Here is a 22459-nt window from a genome sequence, read left to right on the forward strand (position 1 = left end):
ATGAACGAGCCCGGCTGGAACCACCCCAGAGGTTGTGAGGAGGAACAATAGGAGGCAACGGATCCCTTGTGGAAAATGATGTTGCTTTCAAATTATTTCCCAAGGTGGAGGATGCCACCACTTTTTCAGGCAAAACAGTCTGAAGAGACCTTTTGTGCCTGGAGGTGGGTGAGAATCAGAATCCTCACTCTGAAGAGGAAAGATCCTCCTCCACAGAAAGTGATTCAGCCACAGAGGAAAACTTCCTCTTCAAATCTCTGCATTCCAAAGAATGACAAATCAAGACCATTGTAGTAAAATCATAGCTGCCTGTTTGGGTGTAACTCTTTGGACATAAAATCACACTTAGGTGATCAAATTACTTAAAAATATACCGTTTATTATCACCGTTTAATGCATACTATTCATTCTGTGATTCATTTGGCCTCAATAAATAACAGCTATGCACACAGCTCAACCCCGTGGGAGGTGGATGTTTCCAAATTGTTCAGCAACAGGCATGCCTACCCCCAAGCTGGTCTGGGTTTCAAGAGGGGCAATGCCTGCCCCTAGAGAAGTTCCTCCTTTTCACTGATAACTCAATGACTGGACTGACAGCTCCGGTGTCACAGTGTCCGATTCCAGGTGGGAAGTTGGTGCGGGAAGGCAAGGGGAACAGCCTGGGACATCTGTCCATGCACGAGAAAGACACACGGAGGTTGAGGGGATAGAGAGACAGGAAGGAAATAGGGAGGAGGGCAGAAGTCCCTCCAAAACAAACTAACTGCTATTCACAGTGGAAAGCACTAAAGTAACTTGCCTCCTTTCCCTCCAAATCAGTACTTCCTCTATTCTGCCTTAGTTTTCTCCACAGAACTTTCCAACATCTGATATACAGGCACTGATGTACCTCCTGTCTCCACTATTAGACAAGACCACGGAGGACAGAAACTCCCCTGTGTGTATCACTCCATCGTCAGCACTCAGAATAACGCCTGGCCCACGGGAGGTGTTCAAGCACCGTGTGCTGAGTGAACGTTGACTGAACTAAGTAAAACAGAAGTAAACTTTTGCAGATACCTCTCAAGTTTTCCCCAGATTTCATCTGAGAGAAGCTGAATCAAAGTCAGGAGGAGCCAGCACTGCTTCAGAGAAACAAGGCAGCCTGGAGGCAGGCCCTGTTTATCTTCTGAATTCCAGAGGTTGTTCTCTCGCCTCTCCCTGGCCACAAAGAGGTAGAGGGCGGTTGACTGTGGCACAATTTGAAGGCATTTGGCATGCACGCACCTTTTAGGTCACCAGAAATAACTTGGAAATGGGTGTGTGTGTGTGTGTGTGTGTGTGTGTGTGTGTGTGTGTGTGTATGTGTGTGTGTTAAGCGGCAGGGACATGAAAAAAATCATTTTATTTATGAGGCTACTGGGCAGGGAGTTATTTTCTAGGGGTGGGGACCACTCAGGCAGGGAGAACTCCAAGGGTGGGTTCCTCCATGGCTAGAATCATCCTTTATCCTCCTAGTGTGCTTTCCATCTTAACAAGCCCTTTCCGTCCCTTCCCCAGCGGTCTGAAGAAAGCATTCACCTAGGAGTTTTTAACTTGAGGGAATTACTCAAGATTTTTATGTCCCTAGTGGGACGTCCCCTGACTTCTTTCTCAGTATTTGTTTACTTCCTCCTTAAAAATCACTATCTTCCAGAAAGGCAGCGGCATAAGGCCAACTCCACTGGTCACTGGGAGAGTAGAGAGTGACTTTTATTTTGTCAGTCCTTTGTAAGCACCATCCGAACAACCTCCGTTCTCAGAGACAGGTCAGCCCCGCTTGGTCCGGCCCAAGGAGGGGGGGGATGGGCATGCCTGGGGCTGAGGACTGGCACCAGCCAGTGTATGCTGGTGTCAGCAGTAAAACCCTGGGTTTCCTGCTTTCCATGCCCGTGTTTGAGCTATCTTTCTGATTGCCTCAGTCATTAGCTATGGGTTTTGCTTTGTCTCTTAACTTCTTACAATCTCATTTATGAATCGTTTCTTTCAAAGAAGATTCTGAAAACTGACAAGCTAGTCTCCACGCTGCCACTCTCTACAATGAGAACCTTTACTGCCTTTCTACCTTACCCAGGCGATGCAGCCCTCTCTCAAGGAAGTTTGAGGGCTCTGAGGTCACAAACGCACGGGCCTTGTGTCATTTAACTATTGCTGAATAAACTGGTCCAAACTCAGTGGCTTAAAAAACCACGATGTATTATTTCTCATGAATCTGTGGGTTGAATGGGCAGCTTCTCTATTTGTCCTTCTTGGACTCATGTGGCTGCATTCAACTGATTGGTGGCCTAGACTTGGGTTTGACTGGGATGGCTGGGCTTCTCTCTCCAATGATCTTTCATGCTCAAGGAGGCTAGACTTGACTTTTTACATGGCAGCTGGATTCCAAGATGAGATGGGAAGCTACAAGGTCCTGTGGCCTGGGCTCGGATGTTACATACAGTATCACCTGTACCACATTCTCTTGGCCAAATCAAGGCAGAGGATGAAGGCCAGCCCAGATCCAAGGAGTCCATCTCTGAATGGGGGCTGCAAAGCTTCTTTGACCATATTTAATCTATCACAGGGATACAGCCAGAAGATAAGACAGAGTAAAGCAGGCCAGTTGCGAGGAGATAGCCCCTGTGGCGAGCATCATCTGTTACCAAGTAACACATGGATTTAGCATGGTCAAATCTAACTTTTCAAAAGAAGTTGGAAATCCAGATTTAAAAAAAAATGTATTAATAGACTTAATTTTTTAGAGCAGTTTTCAGGTTCCAGAAAAACTGCTCAAAATAACTAAAGTTTCCATGAAATGTCTCCCCACTGCCTAAATTCCCCTGTAATTAACATCTCTCATTTGTGAGGTACATTTGTTGCAAGTGACAAACCCATCTGATACATTATTAGTAACTAAAGTCCATGGTTGACGTGAGGATTCACTCTGTGACCCACTGGTTTTATGGGTTTTGATAGATGCGTACTGTCTGAAACCTACTGTTACAGTACCATGCAGAATGGTGTCACTGCCCTAAAAATGCCCGGTGTTCCAACTACCCCTCCCTCCTGCCCACTCATCTCTTTACTGACTCTATGGTTTTGTCTTTTCCACAAGGTCAGATATTTGGTATCATACCATTTTGTAGTATTTTCAGAGTGGCTTCTTTCATGACTTCACAGCTCACTTCTTTTTATCACCAAATTATACTCCATTGTCTGGATGTACCACAGTTGGTTTATACACTCACCTACTGAAGAACACCCTAGTTGCTTCCAAGTTTTGGCAATTATGAATGAAGCTGCTATAAATACTCATGGGCAGGTTTTTGTGTGAACTTCAGTTTTCAACTCATTTGAGTCAACACCGAGGAGTGTGATTGCTGGACCGTGTTGTATGAGAAATCTATGTTTAGCTTTCTAAGAAACTGCCAAATTGTCTTTCAAAGGGGGTATCTCATTTTGCATTCCCACTGGCAACGCATGAGAGTTCCTCTTGCTCCACATCCTAATAGCATTTGGTGGTGTCACCGTTTTAGATTTTAGGCATTCTAACAGGTGTACAGAGAGAGCTCATTGTGTTAATTTGCGATTCCCTAATGACCTAAGATGTTGAGCATCTTTTCATATGCTTATTTACCTCTAAATGTTTTCCTTAGTGAGGTGCCCATCCAGATCTTTTGCCCAGTTTTTAATTGGGCCGTTTGTTGAATTATTACTGAACTTTAAGATTTCTTTGTATATATTTTGCACACTGATCCTTTATCAGGGATGTGTGTTGCAAATATTTTCTCCTATTTTGGGTTTGGCTTATCTTTTTCTTAATAGTATCTTTCATACAGCATAGGTGTTTAACCTAAATGAAGTCCAACTTACCAATTTTTCCTTTCATGGATTATGTTCCTAGTCATTGCCAAACCCAAGGTCACCTAGATGTTCTCTGATGTCATCTTCTAGAGATTTCATAGTTTTGCATTTTACGTTTCAGTCTATGATCCATTTTGAGTTAATTTTTTGAAAGGTATCAAGTCTGTATCTCTATCTATCTACTTACCTACCGACCTACCTACCTATTTTGCATGTGGATGTCTAGTTGTTCCAGCACGACAAGTTGGTTTGATCTCAAGGTCATGAGTTCCAGCCCCATGTTGGGTATAGAGATTGCTTAAGTATAAACAAACAAACAAACAAATAAATAAACGTTGGCTTAGTAGGTGTTGTTTTTGTTTTGTTTTTTGGTGGTAGTGGTAGGGGAGAAAGGAAGCTCCCTTTCTCCCAGCATGCATGTCTGTAGGCTGTTTTTCTCCACTGTGGATCATCTTTGCCTCCCTCATTCCCCCTTATCTGCAATGACCTTCATCCATCCATTTTGATCTATAAAATCTTAGCTAACGCCAACCTCACATTTCATCTAGCCACCCTTTCCGATATTCTCACTGGCGCGCGTACTCAACATAATCAGTTTAAAGTTGGTGAGCTCTGGGGGCTCCTGGGTGGCTCAGCAGGTTAAGCGTTCGGCTTTGGCTCAGATAACAATCTCACAGTTCATGGGTTCAAGCCCTACATCAGGCTCTCTGCTGACAACTCAGAGCCTGGAGCCTGCTTTGGATTCTGTGTCTCTCTCTTTCTCTGCCCCTCCCCTACTCCTACTCTGTCTCTATCTCTCAAAAATAAATACATGTTAAAAAATACATGTAAACTCTAAAAGCACTTATGCACTATAAATCCCACTTAGCACTGCCATATACCATTGTCCTCCCTCCTCAGACACACTTTATAAACTCTTGGGAAGGCCAGAAATCCTCTTTTTCTCTTTTACCCCTGGTAGCTTAGCATAGGTCTGGCCACACAATAGGTCAGCAATAGTTGCTGACAATTTTAGACTGGACTTTGGTCCTGACTTAGGTGTCTTCTGTTCTTCAGGAGAGATGGGTACATTTTAGGAGGTCTGCCAAAGATGCAAACACTGCAGCCTTGCCCTGGCATGGCTCGAATGGCGCATCTCTAATTTTGATGCCTGATTTAGCATTATGCCCACACAAACAAGAGGGCCCTGATCTCCTTGGAGAATTAGGAAAGTTTTACCAATGAGACAGCAAAATGTGGTCCCTAAAGTACCAAAGGATGCTGAGTCACAAAGCATGTTCCTTTCATTATGACTATTACACGGTCATAATGACCGTTCCAGTCATTATGAAAACAATGAAAAGCAAATATATGAAATAAAAAGGAGAACAGACAGCTTCTGGTGACTGGTTCCCCACCTTATGCCTAATTAATATTCAAACTAATGGTAATCCCCCACCCCCTGACTTTGTTTTCTGTTTTCATCTGCATCATTAAGTGTTCCCATTCAAGGATCTCTGTGTACTTTAAAGTGAACAATGATGGAGGGAATGGACCCTTTCATTCCCCAGGGTCTCCGTTGGTTGTGACTGAGCCCAATCACCATGGCATACCGTGCTGACAGGCTTCTCAGAATTAGTTTTCTGAGGCAAAGTCTTGTGGCTTCTGTTGCCAGGATCACCTAGTTCCTGTCCATAGTCCACCCAAGCAAATCACAGGCAGGAAAAATGAAGGCGGCACAGACTTGGAAATGGCATCTCACTGCCTTGGGTTTCAGAAACGGTCAGTGAACCTGCTGTAGAGCTTACAGGGCCTTTCGTGTGGCCCCTGTTCAGGGCCGTGGCAAACTCTGGTGTCAGTGCCACTATCAATACTGCTTCTACTTCAGGAACAGCCTTGAGCTCAAGACTTATTGATATCAGGAAGGTGTTCACTAGAAGCCTAGAAGGAGAGCAGTCTTGTTGGAAACCTCCACACTCCTACATCCAACTTTCCTTGAAAGTCAAACAAAGTCCAATTGTTCCTGGCATCACCCTTCCTTCCCTGGGAAAGCCCCCAAATTCTGCAGCAGGCAGGGAACGGTCACTATGGATGGTGTGAAGCAGGCAGAGTGACCCCCAGTGTTTTATGTGGAACAAATCACATCTAGACAACTGAAAAATAAAAATCCAAAGTTCCTTGCTCCAGGACCTGTTTAAAAAAACACTGTCCCATTTATCGCTTCGCTGCCAAAGCAGTCCCTTCGGACATACTGTACTCAGTGGTGACTCAGGGGGCTCCCAGCTACTTAAAACAAAGATTAAAGACCACTAATTGGTTCTGCCGGCTACCATCAGGGGACAGTAAGCAACCTGGGCTAGAAATTCAACCTCGCTCATGCTGAGCAACCAATCACATCAGTTACCGACAGGTACAGAAGTCTGGACAAAATGGGGAGAGGGGAAAAGAGAGGAAGAAGAAACCAGAATGTCCTTCAAGTCTACGAAAGCAGATAGAGGAGTGCTTGACAGAGCCAGACGGCAAGACACAGAGCCTCCACAGGCAAGCACGGCCGTGGAGAAGCAGAAGAGACTCACCACCCATAATCTGAACAAGTTAAATTATTTTGAGCTCTTGAGGCACTGGTATACTTCTTGGTGAATAACAGTATTTCCCACCAGGTTACAGGGAAGTAATTCCATTTCCTGAACATCGAGGTAGGATTTAAAGCTGCCGACAACTGAAAACAGACCATTATTTTCCCAGTGTATGATTTCATCTGATGCTACTGTTTCATCTGCAGTGTAAGCACCCCTTAAGTCCACTTTAGAGTCTTTTCCCCAGCCCCACCCCCCAAGCCTTAATATCCCTTACTCTCCTCCAAGGCAAAAATTGTTGGACCCATTTTGCAGCTCTACAAACCGTGGATATCTTAGAGACACAGAATGGCAGGGTGTGAGGATGCAACCAAGGCACGGAGAGGGGTAGGAGAAGGTTCTCGTATCCTGGTGACTCACTAAGTGCAGTGACTGCTCTGAAGGCAATCTGTGGCTGAACCTCAAACTATTTTTACTAGAGAAAGGCAAGGTCAGCTCCGTTTTTCCCGAGTCTTATTCAACTGTAGCCTGACGGTCCAGCTGTGCTGGTCATGGCCTCACATACTTTCTAGAAAGGCTCCGGTTGACAGGATTTATGCGTTGGTCTGAAGAAGCATGCTAGGCAATGTGGGAGGAAACCGCAAGACAGTGGATCTACTTCCCGAGGAGGACTGGACAAGCAGCCCCCAAACTGCCTGTTCTGGGCTATGGGTGCTTACCACCCAAAGGTGAAGTAACAAAGATTCTTCTCTTTTCTAGCCTCTGATATGTGATCACAGTCATGCTAAGGTTTGAGGATCTGGAAACTCAAAGGGCTACTGGACAGCTCTTCTTTCTAGAAGGAGACAAAAAGGTAGCACTGGACATACTCCACATCATCAGGGAGAAGGGAAACCAAGACAACATAAATGAGAGAAGCAGACTTGGCTACTGATCTTCTGAGTTACTACAGTGCCTGGATGTTTTGTAAAACTAAAAGAAATCGCTTTTCATGCCCAGCAGCCAGCACAGTCAGTAGCCATCACCAAAGCCACCTCAGCAGGATGGTAAATCAAAGGTCACCAAGGCCAAGAAGCGGTATGTTAAGAATAATGATTCCCCTCTGAGATGATGATGCTTAAAAAAATCCACAACAAACTAGCCAAGCTCCACACTTAGGAAGAAGGTTAAAATCATGTTCATGGGACAATGCTCAGAGTCAGATGGGGCCAGAAGGCCAATTCCAGGTGGAATAGCTCAGCAAGGGCCTACGGTGCGGCAGGCAGCCGGACATCATACTTACAGCGAGTTGGGCCAGGTGGGTTTGAGCACATCGAGATCCGGGTCACTGGAGTTCATGTTGGGCTGCAAGCTGCTGTTGGAATTAAGGATGCTGTTTGCATTTGATGAGACGACAGATTCTAAACTGGAGTTGATGATGCTGTTTCTTTGTTCCTCTGTGGGGAAAAAAAAAGGCCAGGAGACCCACATTACTATTATTTTATAGGGATATTTTGTTCCTACATATATACAAAAACTTAGCAATCATGAGAATGGATTGAGATCTCAACAAAACTAAGAAAAAGACATAGGAAAGGGAAGGAATTACAGGCGGAAAAGGAAGAGGAAAGGAAACAGGAAAACACATGAGTTTCAACTTTGGAGCAACCCCCCCCCCCCCCCCCCCCCCCCCGCGAACCTAACAACACGGACCAGCCATTTTCCTCGGGGTCCTACCATTGCACCATAAATTGCGTGTCTTCATTTGACTGGCAGATGGGCAGAACAGAGCAGCCTTCACAGCCCCTTGCATTCAAACAGATCCCCTTGGTTTCTGTGCCACTCACCTTTTATTCTAAAACTCTTGCCCCCAGCCTGGTCTTAATTGCTAGGGCCACGTCCTACCTCCAATTCTACAGCACCTCACTATAAAATATCTTCACCTTGGCCATCAACTTTCTTATGACCCTGCAATGTAAATTCCTGACCACGCCAAAGACAGACCTTTCTGGGTTGCCTCCAGCTCCATGTATTTGATGTCTAGCTTCAAGTTAGTTCTTTGATTAACAGATCTATAAGGGCTACAGAATAGTCTGCATATAAAACACCAAGTACACAGTCCACACAGTTATATTTGGGCTTAGAGAGTATTACTAAGCTGGTAAGGAAGAAACCAGAGTTCTCTTGAAGCCTCCACTCCTGACTGGTTGAGTGGCCTCAGGCAATTTTCACTCTGTTTCTTGGTTAACTCATCTATCAAATGGGGAGAGGGACTGCTGCTTTGCACAGCTTGAGGAGTTCATGAGGATCAAGTGGGATCATATGCAAGAATGCATTTTGTAAGCTTCGGAACACTATTCAAAGAAAATAACGTTCTTTTTCTTCCCATCCTTAAAAGCTTGGAATCATGTGATGAAGATAAAATTGGGGGGACGATTTAGCTAAATGGTACAGACACCACTGCTGTAGCAAAAATATTAGTGACTTGGAAGGTCGTTCTTGTCCCACAGTCAATACAGATACACCATAATGAAATCAGTTGCCATTGCAGACAATCAACTCACTTATCAGGAAATAGTATATCTGGGTTAATGCACACTGGACCTTTGAAACAAGCCAGAGGTATACCATGTCCCTAAGAAGACAGACTGGACTCACTGACATGGTAGTTTAGAGGGTGACATTTGAACTCAGGTCTCTTTAGGCAATAAAGAGAGTGATGTGATAAAAAATATTTTTCCATTTGCACTAGTCATGTGCATAAAAAATGTATTATGCTTATGAGATGATGTTAGAGTAATTTTCACATGTAATACACAAACATACACACACACACACACACACACACACAACTGAAGCCCCTAATACCTTGGCAAATTGCCAATGCCATGTTTAAAACCATATAGAAGAGGGACGCCTAGGTGGCTCAGTTGGTTAAGTGACCAACTCTTGATTTCAGTTCAGGTCATGATCTCATGGTTTGTGAGATCAAGTCTTGCACTGGGCTCTGTGCTAACAGGGCAGAGCCTGCTTGGGATTATCTCTCTCTCTGGCCCTCCACTGCTCACACTCTCTTTCTCTCTCTCAAAATAAATAAACTTAAAAAAACCCTCACAGAACCCTATAGAAGAATCAAAAACCACAAAACCCTGTAAGAGTAAAAACCCTTTAAGAGTCAAAAAATCCTGTAAGGCTTTTGGGACATTTCTGAACTCTAAGTACATCTCAAAAACAAGGAGATTATTAACCTGATTCCTGAGATTTAGAACTATTCCTGTTTCAAGAGCTTCAATTCCAACAGAAACAACAACAAATAAAGAGAAACTGAAAGAGTTACAATGAGCCAAGATGCAGGAAAACTACCAGGGCCTTTAAATGGGAACTTGCTATCAGGAAGAAAAACAACTCTAAAATTACATATAGAGGATCACTGAGAAAATGGATATGCCACTTGCCAGTATGAATCACCTAAGTGAAACTTTCCTTTGACCAAAATACTCTTATACAGATTTCTGAAAGACTGTGAGAAGCCCAAGACCACCATATAGAAAAGGGGACTAGAGATGATAACTTTCTGGGGTTCAATGGAGTCAATTTCTGCTTCAGAGGGAAGGAGAGATGAATAGTTTTATTAACTCTAGCTTGAGGACAAGTTTGCATGATGTAATTCTCTGCATTTGCAGGAAATAGAAGAGTATTACCATAGTTGATCTCTCTCCTGTGATTATATTTAGTTGCCCATAAGAGGGCTATGATTCTATAAATTAAAAAGAATGCCTTTCTAAAAATACATTTGTTTTTCTAAAATATTTTTGGGACTTTTTTTCTCCTGCTTACTATCCACTAGGAAAAGAAAGTATCTGAGATAGAATCTTCTTCATTTTTCTTCTATTCAATGAATGTTTATTAAGTACTTACCGAGTATTGGCAATGACTGGCATTGACAGTGAATCTCTACACTGTCAGGTATTTAAGTCAGGTGCATATTAGAGTATTTATTAACTTGCACTTATTCATGTGTTTGTATGTCTACCTTACTTGATAGACTGTAAGCACCTTAAGATTAAACAAACATTGGACAGATAAAACTCTGAAATCACAACTGAAAAAAAAATTAGATAAAAATCTTTGCAACACCCAGGATATACGAGATGAATCACGGGAACCTACCCCCAAAACCAAGAGCACACTGTATACACTGTATGTTAGGCAACTTGACAAGAGGTTATATTACAAAAAAAAAAAAAGATGCTTTGCTTTATCAAACATTTTATCAGAATCCTAACAATCATTTAAGAATCTCATTCTACAAATGGGACTTAGGTAAAATTTTTGGCTTTTTCAACGAGTGAAGCAAGAAGACTGCTACATATGGAAACTGACATGTGTCTGAAATGAACCCACGTGGGAATGAGGACAGGGATGGACAGTGAGAGCCCGACCCTGCCTGGACTTGAAAGCCAAGAGAATTAAATGAGTGGCTAACCCCAAATTGAAATTGAGGATTTCCAGTATTTCATTCAGTGGAGGTCGTTAGAATTCTTTTTTAGAAAATAAATCCTTTTGGAGATTCTATTTCAACTTACATTAGGTATCTCGAGCCTTACAAATATGGCATAACCTATAACAAAATGACAACAAAGGCAAAAGATCAAGGAAATGAGTCCTTTGTCCAACAAGAAGACACAAAAATTTTAATCATAAAACTTCATAGTTCTGCAGTCAAGATAGCTAAATACACATATCAAAAGTCGGACTGTTTGTTACTGGTAAGCCTCGATGGGGCCCATGGTAAGGAAATCTGGAAACCTGGCACTCTTTGACCACAAGACCACTACCGTTTTATTGGACATGAGACCTCAAATAGTGAGAATGAGAGCTTCTAGGTAAAGGCAGACTTCTGAGCTGAAACACTGACAGAGGTTTCACCGAGGGTGAGCAGGACAGTCAAAGTTAGTCCAGCAAAGAGGTGGAGAGTAAAATCAACAGCGAATCAAATGTTTTAATGGTTATGGCAAATTATACCAAGACATATTCTAAAACATTTGGTATGAATTAAAAAATAAAGAGAACATGGTTCAGTAATGTCACTCCCAACAGGGGGATCTTTGTCAGGTGGGCAAATGAGTACTTGCCCTAATAGAAAAACATAATGAGAACAGGCAGCCGAAAACACAATTTTTTAAAATGAAATTAACCAAATTGTTCAAATATCAGAGCTGGACCTGTCTGAGACAATGATGATTCAGGCCAGTTCCGGCATCGTCATCAGAAGGTCTAAGAAGGATTGATGACAATTACATTGCTGAAGGAAAGGAAATTACAGGCTAGTGGATTGAAAAAGAAAAACAACAACAGTTATGAGTCAAATCAACAGGATCAGAGAGAACCACTTAAATGACCAAAAGAAAAAGAATGCCCACAACTCAGGAGTATTCCTAAACTGCTTGAAGTCCATGGGGATGCTTGCTTTCTTCAAACATGTTTGTCAACAAGAATCTCTCTTCATTTTAGTCACAGAAAACAAGGGCTTGGAGCAAAGAAATGATTAAATAAATCCCCAAACAACTGTAAACACGTGTGGGTGAGCACTGGATGTTTTTATGAACATATGTTCTACGAAGGGTGATAAACCAGATGTGGTCTTGGGGCTTAGAAATTCAAACCACTCAGGGCAGGGGCATGCATGCGTGCCCACAAAGAACCCCTCCAGGGTCTGTTCCAGTGATCTGTGAGGTGAGCATCAGTCACACATTCCTGGCACCTGGCCCATGCATAATGTACGCTAAAGCTCCATGAGTGGTTACAGGGCGAATAATAAATGTACGGTGACCAAAAGCCATCAAAGCGTATTCTGCTAGCACAGAAAGAGGCAGTTCTGTGCGACTGAATTTTCAGGTGCTTCAGACAGGCACCACTAATGTCCTTGAAACCAAAGTAATGGTTATAGTGGGCAGAGTCTGTGTTTTTTGTACAAATCAGGAGCGGAAAAATAGGACTATGCAACCAAATCACTGCAACTAAAAAAAGAAAGCCACAGAATAATTTTGGTGATATTGTACTTGTTCTGGGAGTTGCCATGGAAATCTGGGAGCTAAGCAACCTCACTTTCCATATTTACCAAGTGACTCCTGCTCACTCTAATGACACTCCCTCCCCACCCCCACCCCCCACACAAAAGGCAGGGTCTGTGTTTATCACGGAACCCAGAGACAAGGCCAGGAATGCACACGCAGCACCAAACCGAATTCACATGTCTTGGCAAGCGTCGACACTCCAGCCCACTGAATACACAGAGTGGGAAGATAAATAGGAAACACAGACTTGCAACGTCACTCCGGGGGAGGCTTCCCACCAGGCGTGGATGTCTGTCAGAATATGGGCTAACATCACCTTTCCGTGATGTCTGAGACCTAGATGTCAAAAGACGGGAGAGAAAAGTTCTTTAAGAGCATCTCATGATGCCCAGAGCCCAAAGGAGGGAACACGCTGTATACACGATCAAACAAGGAGGAAAGGGAGTTACCAGACTGACGGGAGTTCTGCAAAGACACAGACTTGAGACAAAAAATACTAAGACAAAAGCAATATACCCAGAGGCTTTCCCTTGCTGTGGCAGGGAGAGAGGTGTACTTTCTCCTGCTTATTAAAGTTTTGCAATGAAGTCTGCAATGTATCATCTTGACAAGATAGGATGATAACAGTATGGCAGCTTAATGAATTTTGCAATAAAAAATGATGAGTGCACAGTAATTTCTGAGTTTTTCATCTCTGGGAAACACCCAAGTACATGAGAAGCTTAGAATCAGACTTTCTGAAGCAATTTTTTTTTCCCTTGTAGTTTTTCTTCCTGGTAACAGTGGCGTGCCAAGCCACACTAAAATCTGAGGTGGTATGATTTCATGTTGACCCAGTGTCAGTCCCTATGATAAAAATAATCTGAAAAAGCAGTCTGAGCAATGTGTTTGGGCACATAACATTTTGGGCAATGTTTCAAAAAACAGCCCTAAAAAGCAGTTTGGGCAGTGAGGGACTAAATAGCGTATTGATAAGTACAAAATGTGGTTGATCTGTTGTTCTGACCATAGGACATAGTACATGCTATTACAACTTTTGGCAGGTTGTCCTCAGCAAAAACTACCAATTTTGGTCCTATGTAGAGTGACTGACTTATTTCCTAGTCATGGCGCTCATAATAACCCTTTTCTCTGCAAAAGGAAGAAATGCCAATAAAACTGGATTTCAAGAGAGAATGGGGGAATCACTGCACCTGGCCCAGGATTGAAATGATTCACAGGAAAGAGGCTTGCAGGCACATGGGGAAGCCCACCCCCGAAACACCACCATTTCCAAAACCACAATGTAGGAACGAACGTCTACATACGGCTGAACCAGGGGTTGAAGGATCAGAGTTAAACACATAATCTATGTACAACAAAGCCTTTTTTTTCCCCCTAGCTGAGCACTTGCTTTGGAGTAGGGACATTCTTCATTTAATCTCTGGTTCCCTGATAAGTGAGGGAATCCACTACAGAATGCTTATATTATTAATGTTTAGCAAACAGAAAATGATATATTTATTTTTATACCATGACTCATTGAAAAATGGGCTTGGGATAGTAAAGAAATGTGTGAATAGGTAGTTTCTTTTTAATGATGTAAAAATTAGTCAATACATAATAAAGATGCATTCCTCTCCAACTTCTAAAGTACAGAAAAGCATACAAATATTCCATACTTATTTTGGTATGTCAATGTCCAAATTTTCTATACATAGAAACATACGCATATATGCTTCTGACAAAATAGTATAACATCGTAACTATGGATGAGTTACTTGCTTTGTTCACTTAGTGATAAAGATAGAGATACAGAGATAGAAGCCTGTAACAAGCTGTTTTTCATTTCATGATCTACTTTGAGCTTTTTGCTTGCCATTAGCTTTCCAGGGCATCATTGTTTTAAATGGCCACATCAACTATGTGGTTTTCAGTCACACATGGTCATCATGCATAATGAAGCCAAGAGCCACGTTACACCTTACAGTCTGTGTGACAGTAGGAATCCATGTGGATAAACACGTCACCTGCCAATACAAACACGTGTGGCCAGAGCACCCAGGATCTGTAGAGGCAACCTGAGAAAACGCACAAGCCGCAGCTTTGAGGGCTGGGAGAAAGACATTATGCGATAAGCCTTTGAATACTATGAATTCCCAGTTATTTTTCAACCAGGAAGACACAAATGAGAAGTATATGAGCTGAATTCTTAACCTCTCACTGGGTCTGTCTGGGAAAGGGTCCAAAATGAATTATATTAGCTAAGAGAATTAATGAGAGCTATAATTCCAGCAGCATGTTAGGGTGATCCGTGTAAAACAAAGCCCAAGAATCTATTCCCACTCCCCAGACCCACCCATGCTACACAACTCATCCTAGCTGCTGATATATGTGAATTCAAGCACCAGAATAGCTCTCTCTGGGGCCAGGGTGACTCTGCATTACTCTCACATAGGGGTCTCTCCTTTGGAATCTGCAAGATCCACAGAGGGAGTATTTCCTCAGTCACATGTAATGTAAAACTATAGTCTGATGATAATCATCACAATTGTAACTAACATTTATTAGGTGCTTACTACGTTCTAGGCCCAGTGTCAAGTACTTTACATGCACCTGCACTGGTTCACTTAATCATGGTAACTGCCCTCCAAGGAAGCTGTTATTAGTGATCGATTTTGCAGATGAGCAAATGGAGGTTCAGAAAGGGAAACTAATGCACTCTAGGTCTCAGAGCTGCGAGGTCACAGGGATGGCCTGAAACAATGCAGTGTGACTGGAGAACCCCTGCTTTCAACCACCACACCAGGCTGTCACAAACCTCAACAGAGAGTCGAAGAGATGCGCTGGGAGGGACAGAAATGAGCAGCCTTGACTGTCCCTCCTTCCCCCAGGTGTGTGCCTCTCTCACTTCAGCTGGCATCAGCATCACCAGAGTGCTTTAAAAAATACCAATGCCTGGGCTCTAGTCAAGATCTCCTGATTCAGAACATACCTGGGAGGAGACCAGGCATTCGTATTTTTAACAAGCTCCTTACACAAGTCCAATGGACACCAAGTCTAAGAACCACTGTTCCAAGAAACAGGTTTCAACACCTTGGTGTAAGCACTAAAAATCTGAGACAAAAATCAGTGATAAATGTCACCTCGTAATCTCTTGGAAGAACTTTAAAAGGGACTAGATCTGGTTGCTGGTTCCCTCTAATCCTTCTGGCTCCACCTTCTACACTTGTCCAGCAAAAGTACAGCTTCTATGTCAGTACCTTTCACCTGGAGATAGCACTCTGATTTCTGCTGGAGGATGTTATCCGTGGGGCACCTTACAGATTAAACAGTCATCTCCTTTGATATCATTCATTTGCCAGCACAGTTGTGAAAACCTTGATGCATGTGTTCTGTGATCGCAAATCATAGTGACTACCTTGGCCCAGCAAATGAAAGGTCCTGCTGAACACATCCTGCTCTCTGCATAATTGGTACAAGATCTAGAGGGGCTGTTGCCTGCTGGTATGCATATTGAGGAATCCATTTAAGATGGTCCAAGTGCCCCCATGGCACCGCTAGATGCTAGGACAGATGGCTTTTACTGCTTCTGTAATTCAGTCTAGAAACTTTTACTTCCGTGCCTGAAGAACTGACAGAGGCACCCTTTTGGAGACAACCTGGCATGGGGAAGGGACATCACCTGGGTACAAATTCCTCCTCAGTGCTTTACCAACTGTGTGACTACTTAACCTCTGGAGCGTCAGTTTACTTGTCTGTGAAGTGTGGATGGGGGGACCTGCCTCACTGGGTGACGGTCAGTTGTGAGAAGGAAATAAGATACTGATGCACTTAGCAGGCTGTCTGGCATGTTGGGTGAGGCATAATAATTTTAACTTTGATTGTTGTTGTTACTGAATGAGGTTCAGATCCAACTTGGTCTCAAGATTCTTCATCAAATGCATTGTTTATCCTTCCACACCAGCCTTCCACTCCCACCCCACCCCCAGCTCTGTACAGGCAGATCTCTCCCTTAAGGGAAATGTAGACTCCAGGTTCATAAGCAGAACTGGAAATACTTCCCCTTAGAATTAAGGGGTTTGCAGGCTAGGTCACAAAAGCACACAGAACCACATCTCTTTAAGAACAACCCCCCAAGTTGAAACCAGAAGGCAGAATCATCACTGGCTAATAGTGTAGCTCTGAGGTCTCAACAACTGGATTCAAACCTATTTTGTTGCTGTGTGATCCCGAGTACGTTATTTAATATAAGTTTTATCTTCCTCCATTGTCCCAAACGGGGACAGTACCTGTGTAATGTTAGAGATTAAGTAAGGTGTTGCTATGCACAGGGCTTCGCATGAGAAACCACTTGATAAATTAAAGAGCCATATATATATATAAAACATACATTAACGAAAAATCTGATTTCTGTGGGAGAATGTTTTGGAAGTTCAATTTGGGAACATATCTTTCCACAATCCTCAGTCCGAGAGACAAGAGCTACCCTCTGCTACTTATAGAAAGACTATTCCCTGTTCCCTGTGCAGAGCATCACAGCCACCCTTCTGTCCTCTGTGTGAGACTATGACTCATTTCCTTTAGCATCTTACTCGGAATTCTACCTTTCAGGAAGCATTCCTTGACCACCTACATACAACTTGGATTTCTGGTCCCTCTTCACTAACAATATTCAGTGGCTTGTATTTGTTGCTATGTTTCTAAATCCTGTTTTTCCCCATCAATTCCTTTTCTTCTTTTCTGCAAAGTTTTTTTGTTTTGTTTTTTTTTTTGTTTATTTTTTGGGAGAGGGAGAGAAAATGGGGAAGGGGCAGGGAGAGAGAGAGAGAGAGAGACAGAGGCAGGGAATTTGAATCAGGCTCGGCACTGTCAGTGCAGAGCCCGATGAGGGGATTGAACCCATGAACCCTGAGATCATGACCTGAGCTGAAGTCGGATGCTCAACTTACTGACCACCCAGGTGCCCTTCCACAAAGTTTTAGTCTCAGACACTGTTCCCATTTCATTCCTAGTCCCACTTCCACCACACATTGATTGTCTACGAGGAGTCATGTGCTGCCTTGGAACTGACCAAAGTCGCTACCCAACAGAGAGCAGGAGAAAGCACCCAACTCCTCATTCTGGGAAGAGAACACGGTTATCGTAAAGAGATCTCTACCTTTAGGGAAAGGGGAAATGCTGTTGGGAGAAGATTCCACTAATACCCATAAGATTAAAGCTGAAGAATCTTATGGAGGTGCGTGGGACACAACTGCTCTATTTCCACAGAAGAAGAAACTCCTTCTGGAAAACAAGACCCATATCCAGGAGCATCAGCTAATATGCCACATGCTTCCAGGAGCCTGAAGTACAAAGAGAGAGGATTGAGCCTATGAACTCCCAAGATGACTCTCAGGACCTTCCTCTCCAGGAAAAGGGAGACAACCTGCAACCTGAGGCCAAGAGCATTGGCAGAGATTTGCGTCTAAGACAAACGTCTTCTGCACAGAGTGGGGGCAATGCAGAGAGGGGAGAGAAAAATGTGCGCTGACAATCAACAACTGGAACCTCTCAAAGGAAACATCCAAGTGAGCTACGCTAGGAGTTTTAGGCCCATTAAACATCTCAACAGGGATTGAAGAGAGGGCTAACCAATGCAATACAGAGAAAATTCTCAAGCGCAAGTACATCAGTGAGGAGAAAAGTGTAACTGAACTCAGGAGGAAGTAAGAGGAAAGGGGGTTCTGAAAAACATCATCTGCCAAAAATCAAGGTACAGAAGGGTTATGTGAAGATGTGCTTGTGTGTCCACACAAGAGCAATCCCTGTAACAAGGTTTTGCCCTGTGGCCGGAACCTGAAGAAAGGTAAGGTCACACCAAAGCTGGACAGGTGTCACAGGAACTGAAAGTGCACAGCATGGAAATAACAGGTGAAGAGTGCACACCCCCAGTGACAGAACAGCCAAATGACAGTATCAGAACCCAATTCTAGTCAAAACAAACTTGAGTTCACATATTTACATTAAGAGAAAGGAAAGGAGTCACTCAAAAATTCAAAGTACCATCTGTGGACTCCAAACCGTGGTACAAATTTCACAGGTGAGAAGTAAGAAGTCTTTATCTTTATTTTAATGGTTACATGTTTAATGTATATTAGAAAGTAAAACAGTGAGACCATCAAATTCACATTTTTAGAGATTTTACTAAGTAGGATGAAGCCATGTAAAGAAGGCAGAGGCTTTAAGATCAATTTAAAGAAATGTATTCAAACAAAAGCATATGAATTATGTGATTGAGGGCCAAAGAGTAAATGAAGGTGTATGCAAATGACTCGAGTTTGGGAAGTAACTAAGTAGCCAAAGTTCCTTAAACTGAAAAACATCACCATATGGAAATACACAAATTTTTCCCTCACCAATTACCTGCAGTATTTATTTGTACTTTAATTCTACAGAGTAAATTCAGCAAAGTGCTTTGATAAAGTAGCCTTCTATCTTTATCCACAGATAGACAAAGGGAAGGGTAAGTTGTGTGCAAGCAAGACAGTGCCCTGTCACCTGCTCATCTAACAGTGAGGGGTGCTCACAGAACCTTCCAGCTCCTGGCCAGTCTTCCCTTCCAGCATCAACTCACTCAACCCCTCCTATGGCACTTTCCAAGCCAGCTTGGATGTCATTTCTAGTTTCTCAAGAAAAAAGCGATTTCCAAAACAAACCATAAGAAGTCTATGAATATATGCACACTCACATTCTTTTCAATGGAAATGTTTCTTTTCCAAGACAGGGAAGAAAGCTAAGCGCCCCTGAAATATTTGAGTGTATGGAAGTTCCAGTCCTGTTTCCAGGGCGCATTTCCTAACATTTGGAGGAAAGATAAGCTGCTTCACTGTCTTCCCGTCTTCCATGCTTCCATCCATGGTGCAGACAGGGACATGACAGCTCGGTCTGCGGCTTAGATGCACCTGTTTTCACACATCCTTAACTTTCATCCTCTGGCTCGTGTGATAAAAATTAATCTTGAGTCAGGATCTAATTGATTTTCTCCTCATCTCCATCTTCTTCCTTACACGCCCCCAGAGTACGCTTGTAGACCTGCTTCCAGGCTGCTTCTGCTTCCATCCTAACCTACACTGCTCATTGCTTAGTACACAACGAGGTGACCGTCACTCTCCTGGACACCTGAGGAACACACCCCTCCACAGCCTAATGCCCTGTTCATGGCAGATATGGGTGAGACCAGTCCTGTTCCAAGTGTTCCCTACTACCCTCAGAGGGGCCCAGGCCATGTGCAGACCGAAGTGAGAAGGACCCAGGCCAGGTATTTAAGAGCAACACGGGCTATTGTTTGAAGAGAACTCAACCCCATTGGGGTCAAAACCCCAGAAGTATATAAATCCTTTCACCTGGAAATTCTTCCAGGATTTATCTTAACGAAATGATCATGTATATGAACAGATTTAGCTACAAAGATTAACAGGGGCTTTACTCATGAAAGCTAAACATCTGAAACAACCCAAAGGGTGCTAAATTCACCAAGGTCCAGCCATTTTATGGGATAGTATGACATCTTTAAATGCAGTGACGCTCTGGGGGCAGCGAAGATTTGTTTTCAGAATGATAACTTCTGAAACACAGGGGATAAGAAATGCTTTTTCATAAGGAAGAAGAAGATGCCAATCCAGATATGGATTTTCTCTCCTTTTCGAAGCCAAGTGGCTGATTCTTCTGATCTGTGTCTTTACTGTACTTCATAAAGGCAACAACAGCAACAATAACAACACCACCTACGCCCCTCCACCCCCCCCCCCCCTCCAGTAAATGCGCTTATTGTGCACCAGGTGCCGTGTGAAGTGCTTTAATCTGCACAACAACTCTGTGAGGGAGAAACTAGTATCCCTGTCTTCCAGAAGAGAAGCCCAAGGCCCCGAGATGCAAGTTAACTTGCCCACATCGTGCACAGCCAGAGAGCGGCAGACTCAGAGCCAGCAGCCAAGCAGTCCAGTGCCAGTGCAGGCTCTCAACTGTCACATGTTCCACAGCCTCTGTGAATGGGTATCTCTCTCTGAGGGTGCTTACTGCGGTGACCTACATGATCCATTCACTTGTCTATTCCCCTCACTCAACTGTGAGCACTTTAAAAACAAGGTCCTATTTGTATACTCCCAGTCCCTTGCAGGCTTCATCTAAGCGTCAGTTGCATCAAAGAATTAGCCTTGGTATTTGCACGTGATTAAACAATAACTAGTAATAATAGTGGCAGCTCTCAGCCCTTGCCAAGTCTAGGACTTGTGCCAGATGCTTAAATGCAAAATTGCATTTAATCCTTAACAAATCCCTTTAAGATAGGCACTGTTATCCCTACTACACAGATGAGCAAACGGAGGCTGCAAGAAGGTAAAAGGCTTGCCTGTGCATTGCTGCTGGCACAAAAACCCAGGTCTGGTTGGACTCCAGGCAGAGCTGGAGCCCTCACCACCACCCAGCTCTCTTATTACAGAAGCTCAAATAAGCCTGGATATTTTAGGGCCCAGTGGCCTGATAACTGCAAAGAACTCAGTTCTGACATGAAAAGAGGATTCAGTCAAACCGAGGTGATAACACTCTACTGCTTGGAACAAAGAGGGCATTATTCTCTAATTAATTCATTAATTAAGTTCACACATATATTAAGTGTCTGCTCCATGCCAGGCCCTGTGAGGTGGAGCAGAAGGATGAGCAAAGCAAGGGCCAGCCCTCAGAGTCACAGTCCAGTAGGGCATGTGACTTGCACTAATAAGCATTTAATTACAAACTGAGAAAAGGAAACTGGTTCTGTGGAAGCCGCTAACAAAAAAGGGGCCAAGGCAGTAATGCCGGAGCTGAGCTCTTACTGTGTAGCAGGAAGAAACAATGCTCAGCTGTTCGCCCAAAGGAGATCTGGAAAGAGAATCCTGAACAGCAAGTGGCCCTTGCCTTTCATTCTCCTAACACTACTTCCTGTCCTACCAGGCTTACTCAGCAATGAAACTTGTGAGGGCACCGCCATACACCATCCTCAAGGACACGCAGGGCAGGCACCCTTAGAGAGAGGCCGGAGGTGTGCACCCTGAGCAGGTGGGAAGTGGCACGGGCTGTCTCGTGAGCACCCTGCTGGCCCTGAGCAGGAGACTCACGTTTCTCTGCTGACTGCATGGCGTGGAAGAGCGTCAGGGGCCTTTCGCTGCAGGAAGGGGGCTTGGAGTCACTGCTCTTCTTCCGGGACAGGTGCAGCTGGGCATTGGTGAGAGGCATATCAGGCACGGTGTTGAATATCTGCAAGGAAAGTTTCACAAAAGGGTCACACGCTGCTGTGAGTGGGGGAGCAAGCACAGGCCCCGACCAGCACAACCGAAAGCTTGGTGGTATGAAAGAATCAGCAAGAAAAAGACCCGAAAAGACCACCAGCATTTGCTCAGGACTTCCCTTGAAACATCTCTCAGAAATGATATTAAACGTTTTCTTTCAGAAGCATATCCTGGATATTGGGGACTATTTCCTTCCATTTCTAGCCCCTTCTGCTGTCACTTCCCCTGATGATGTTCTGTCGGTTGTTCTTTCCAGGAGAAATGGGAATGTATTGTGGTAAATACAAGCCATGGTCTATTACCAAGGCTTTGAGCTTTCTGACTGCTTTTTGTCCAGAACCAATTAATCAAAACCCCTTTACTTTTCCTCACTGGTTCTATTGACCAGTTCGTAACGACTGCTTCACAACTTAGAATGTGAAACATGCATTTAAATAACATTCCAAGAAGTCCAGAGCAGGGCACCAGTTCTGGGTCCTCTGTCATCCTTAGATGGAGCCTGCTTTCTAGTTCAGGAGCTGTGCATCATCTTTGATGCTGAGTGTTTTCTTATTTAAAAGGCGGGGGGGGGGGGGGGGCGGGGGGAAGGTTGATGACAAATGTAACCAGTACTAACATTTGGAAAATGTAGAAAAGCATCAAGAAAAAAAAGAGAACAACTTTTCCAGTTCCACTACTTAAAGAGAACTACTACAAACATGTG

At 43.6% G+C, this 22459-nt stretch overlaps 1 protein-coding gene across 5 annotated transcripts in view; it reads right to left on the reverse strand.

Moving 5' to 3' along the window:
* ARHGAP26 (Rho GTPase activating protein 26) overlaps positions 1-22459 on the reverse strand; it is a 425071-nt gene that overhangs the window by 65874 nt on the left and 336738 nt on the right. For all 5 annotated transcript variants that reach the window (XM_058733064.1, XM_058733057.1, XM_058733045.1 and 2 more), the window contains exons 19-20: positions 21586-21724; positions 7699-7852 (exon numbers count right to left, since the gene is read on the reverse strand). In XM_058733064.1, coding sequence (XP_058589047.1) covers positions 7699-7852; positions 21586-21724 — 293 coding nt within the window. The remainder of the gene's footprint in view (positions 1-7698; positions 7853-21585; positions 21725-22459) is intronic.

The sequence above is a fragment of the Neofelis nebulosa genome, chromosome 1, assembly GCF_028018385.1.
Source record: "Neofelis nebulosa isolate mNeoNeb1 chromosome 1, mNeoNeb1.pri, whole genome shotgun sequence".
In the NCBI taxonomy this organism is placed as follows: Eukaryota; Metazoa; Chordata; class Mammalia; order Carnivora; family Felidae; genus Neofelis; species Neofelis nebulosa.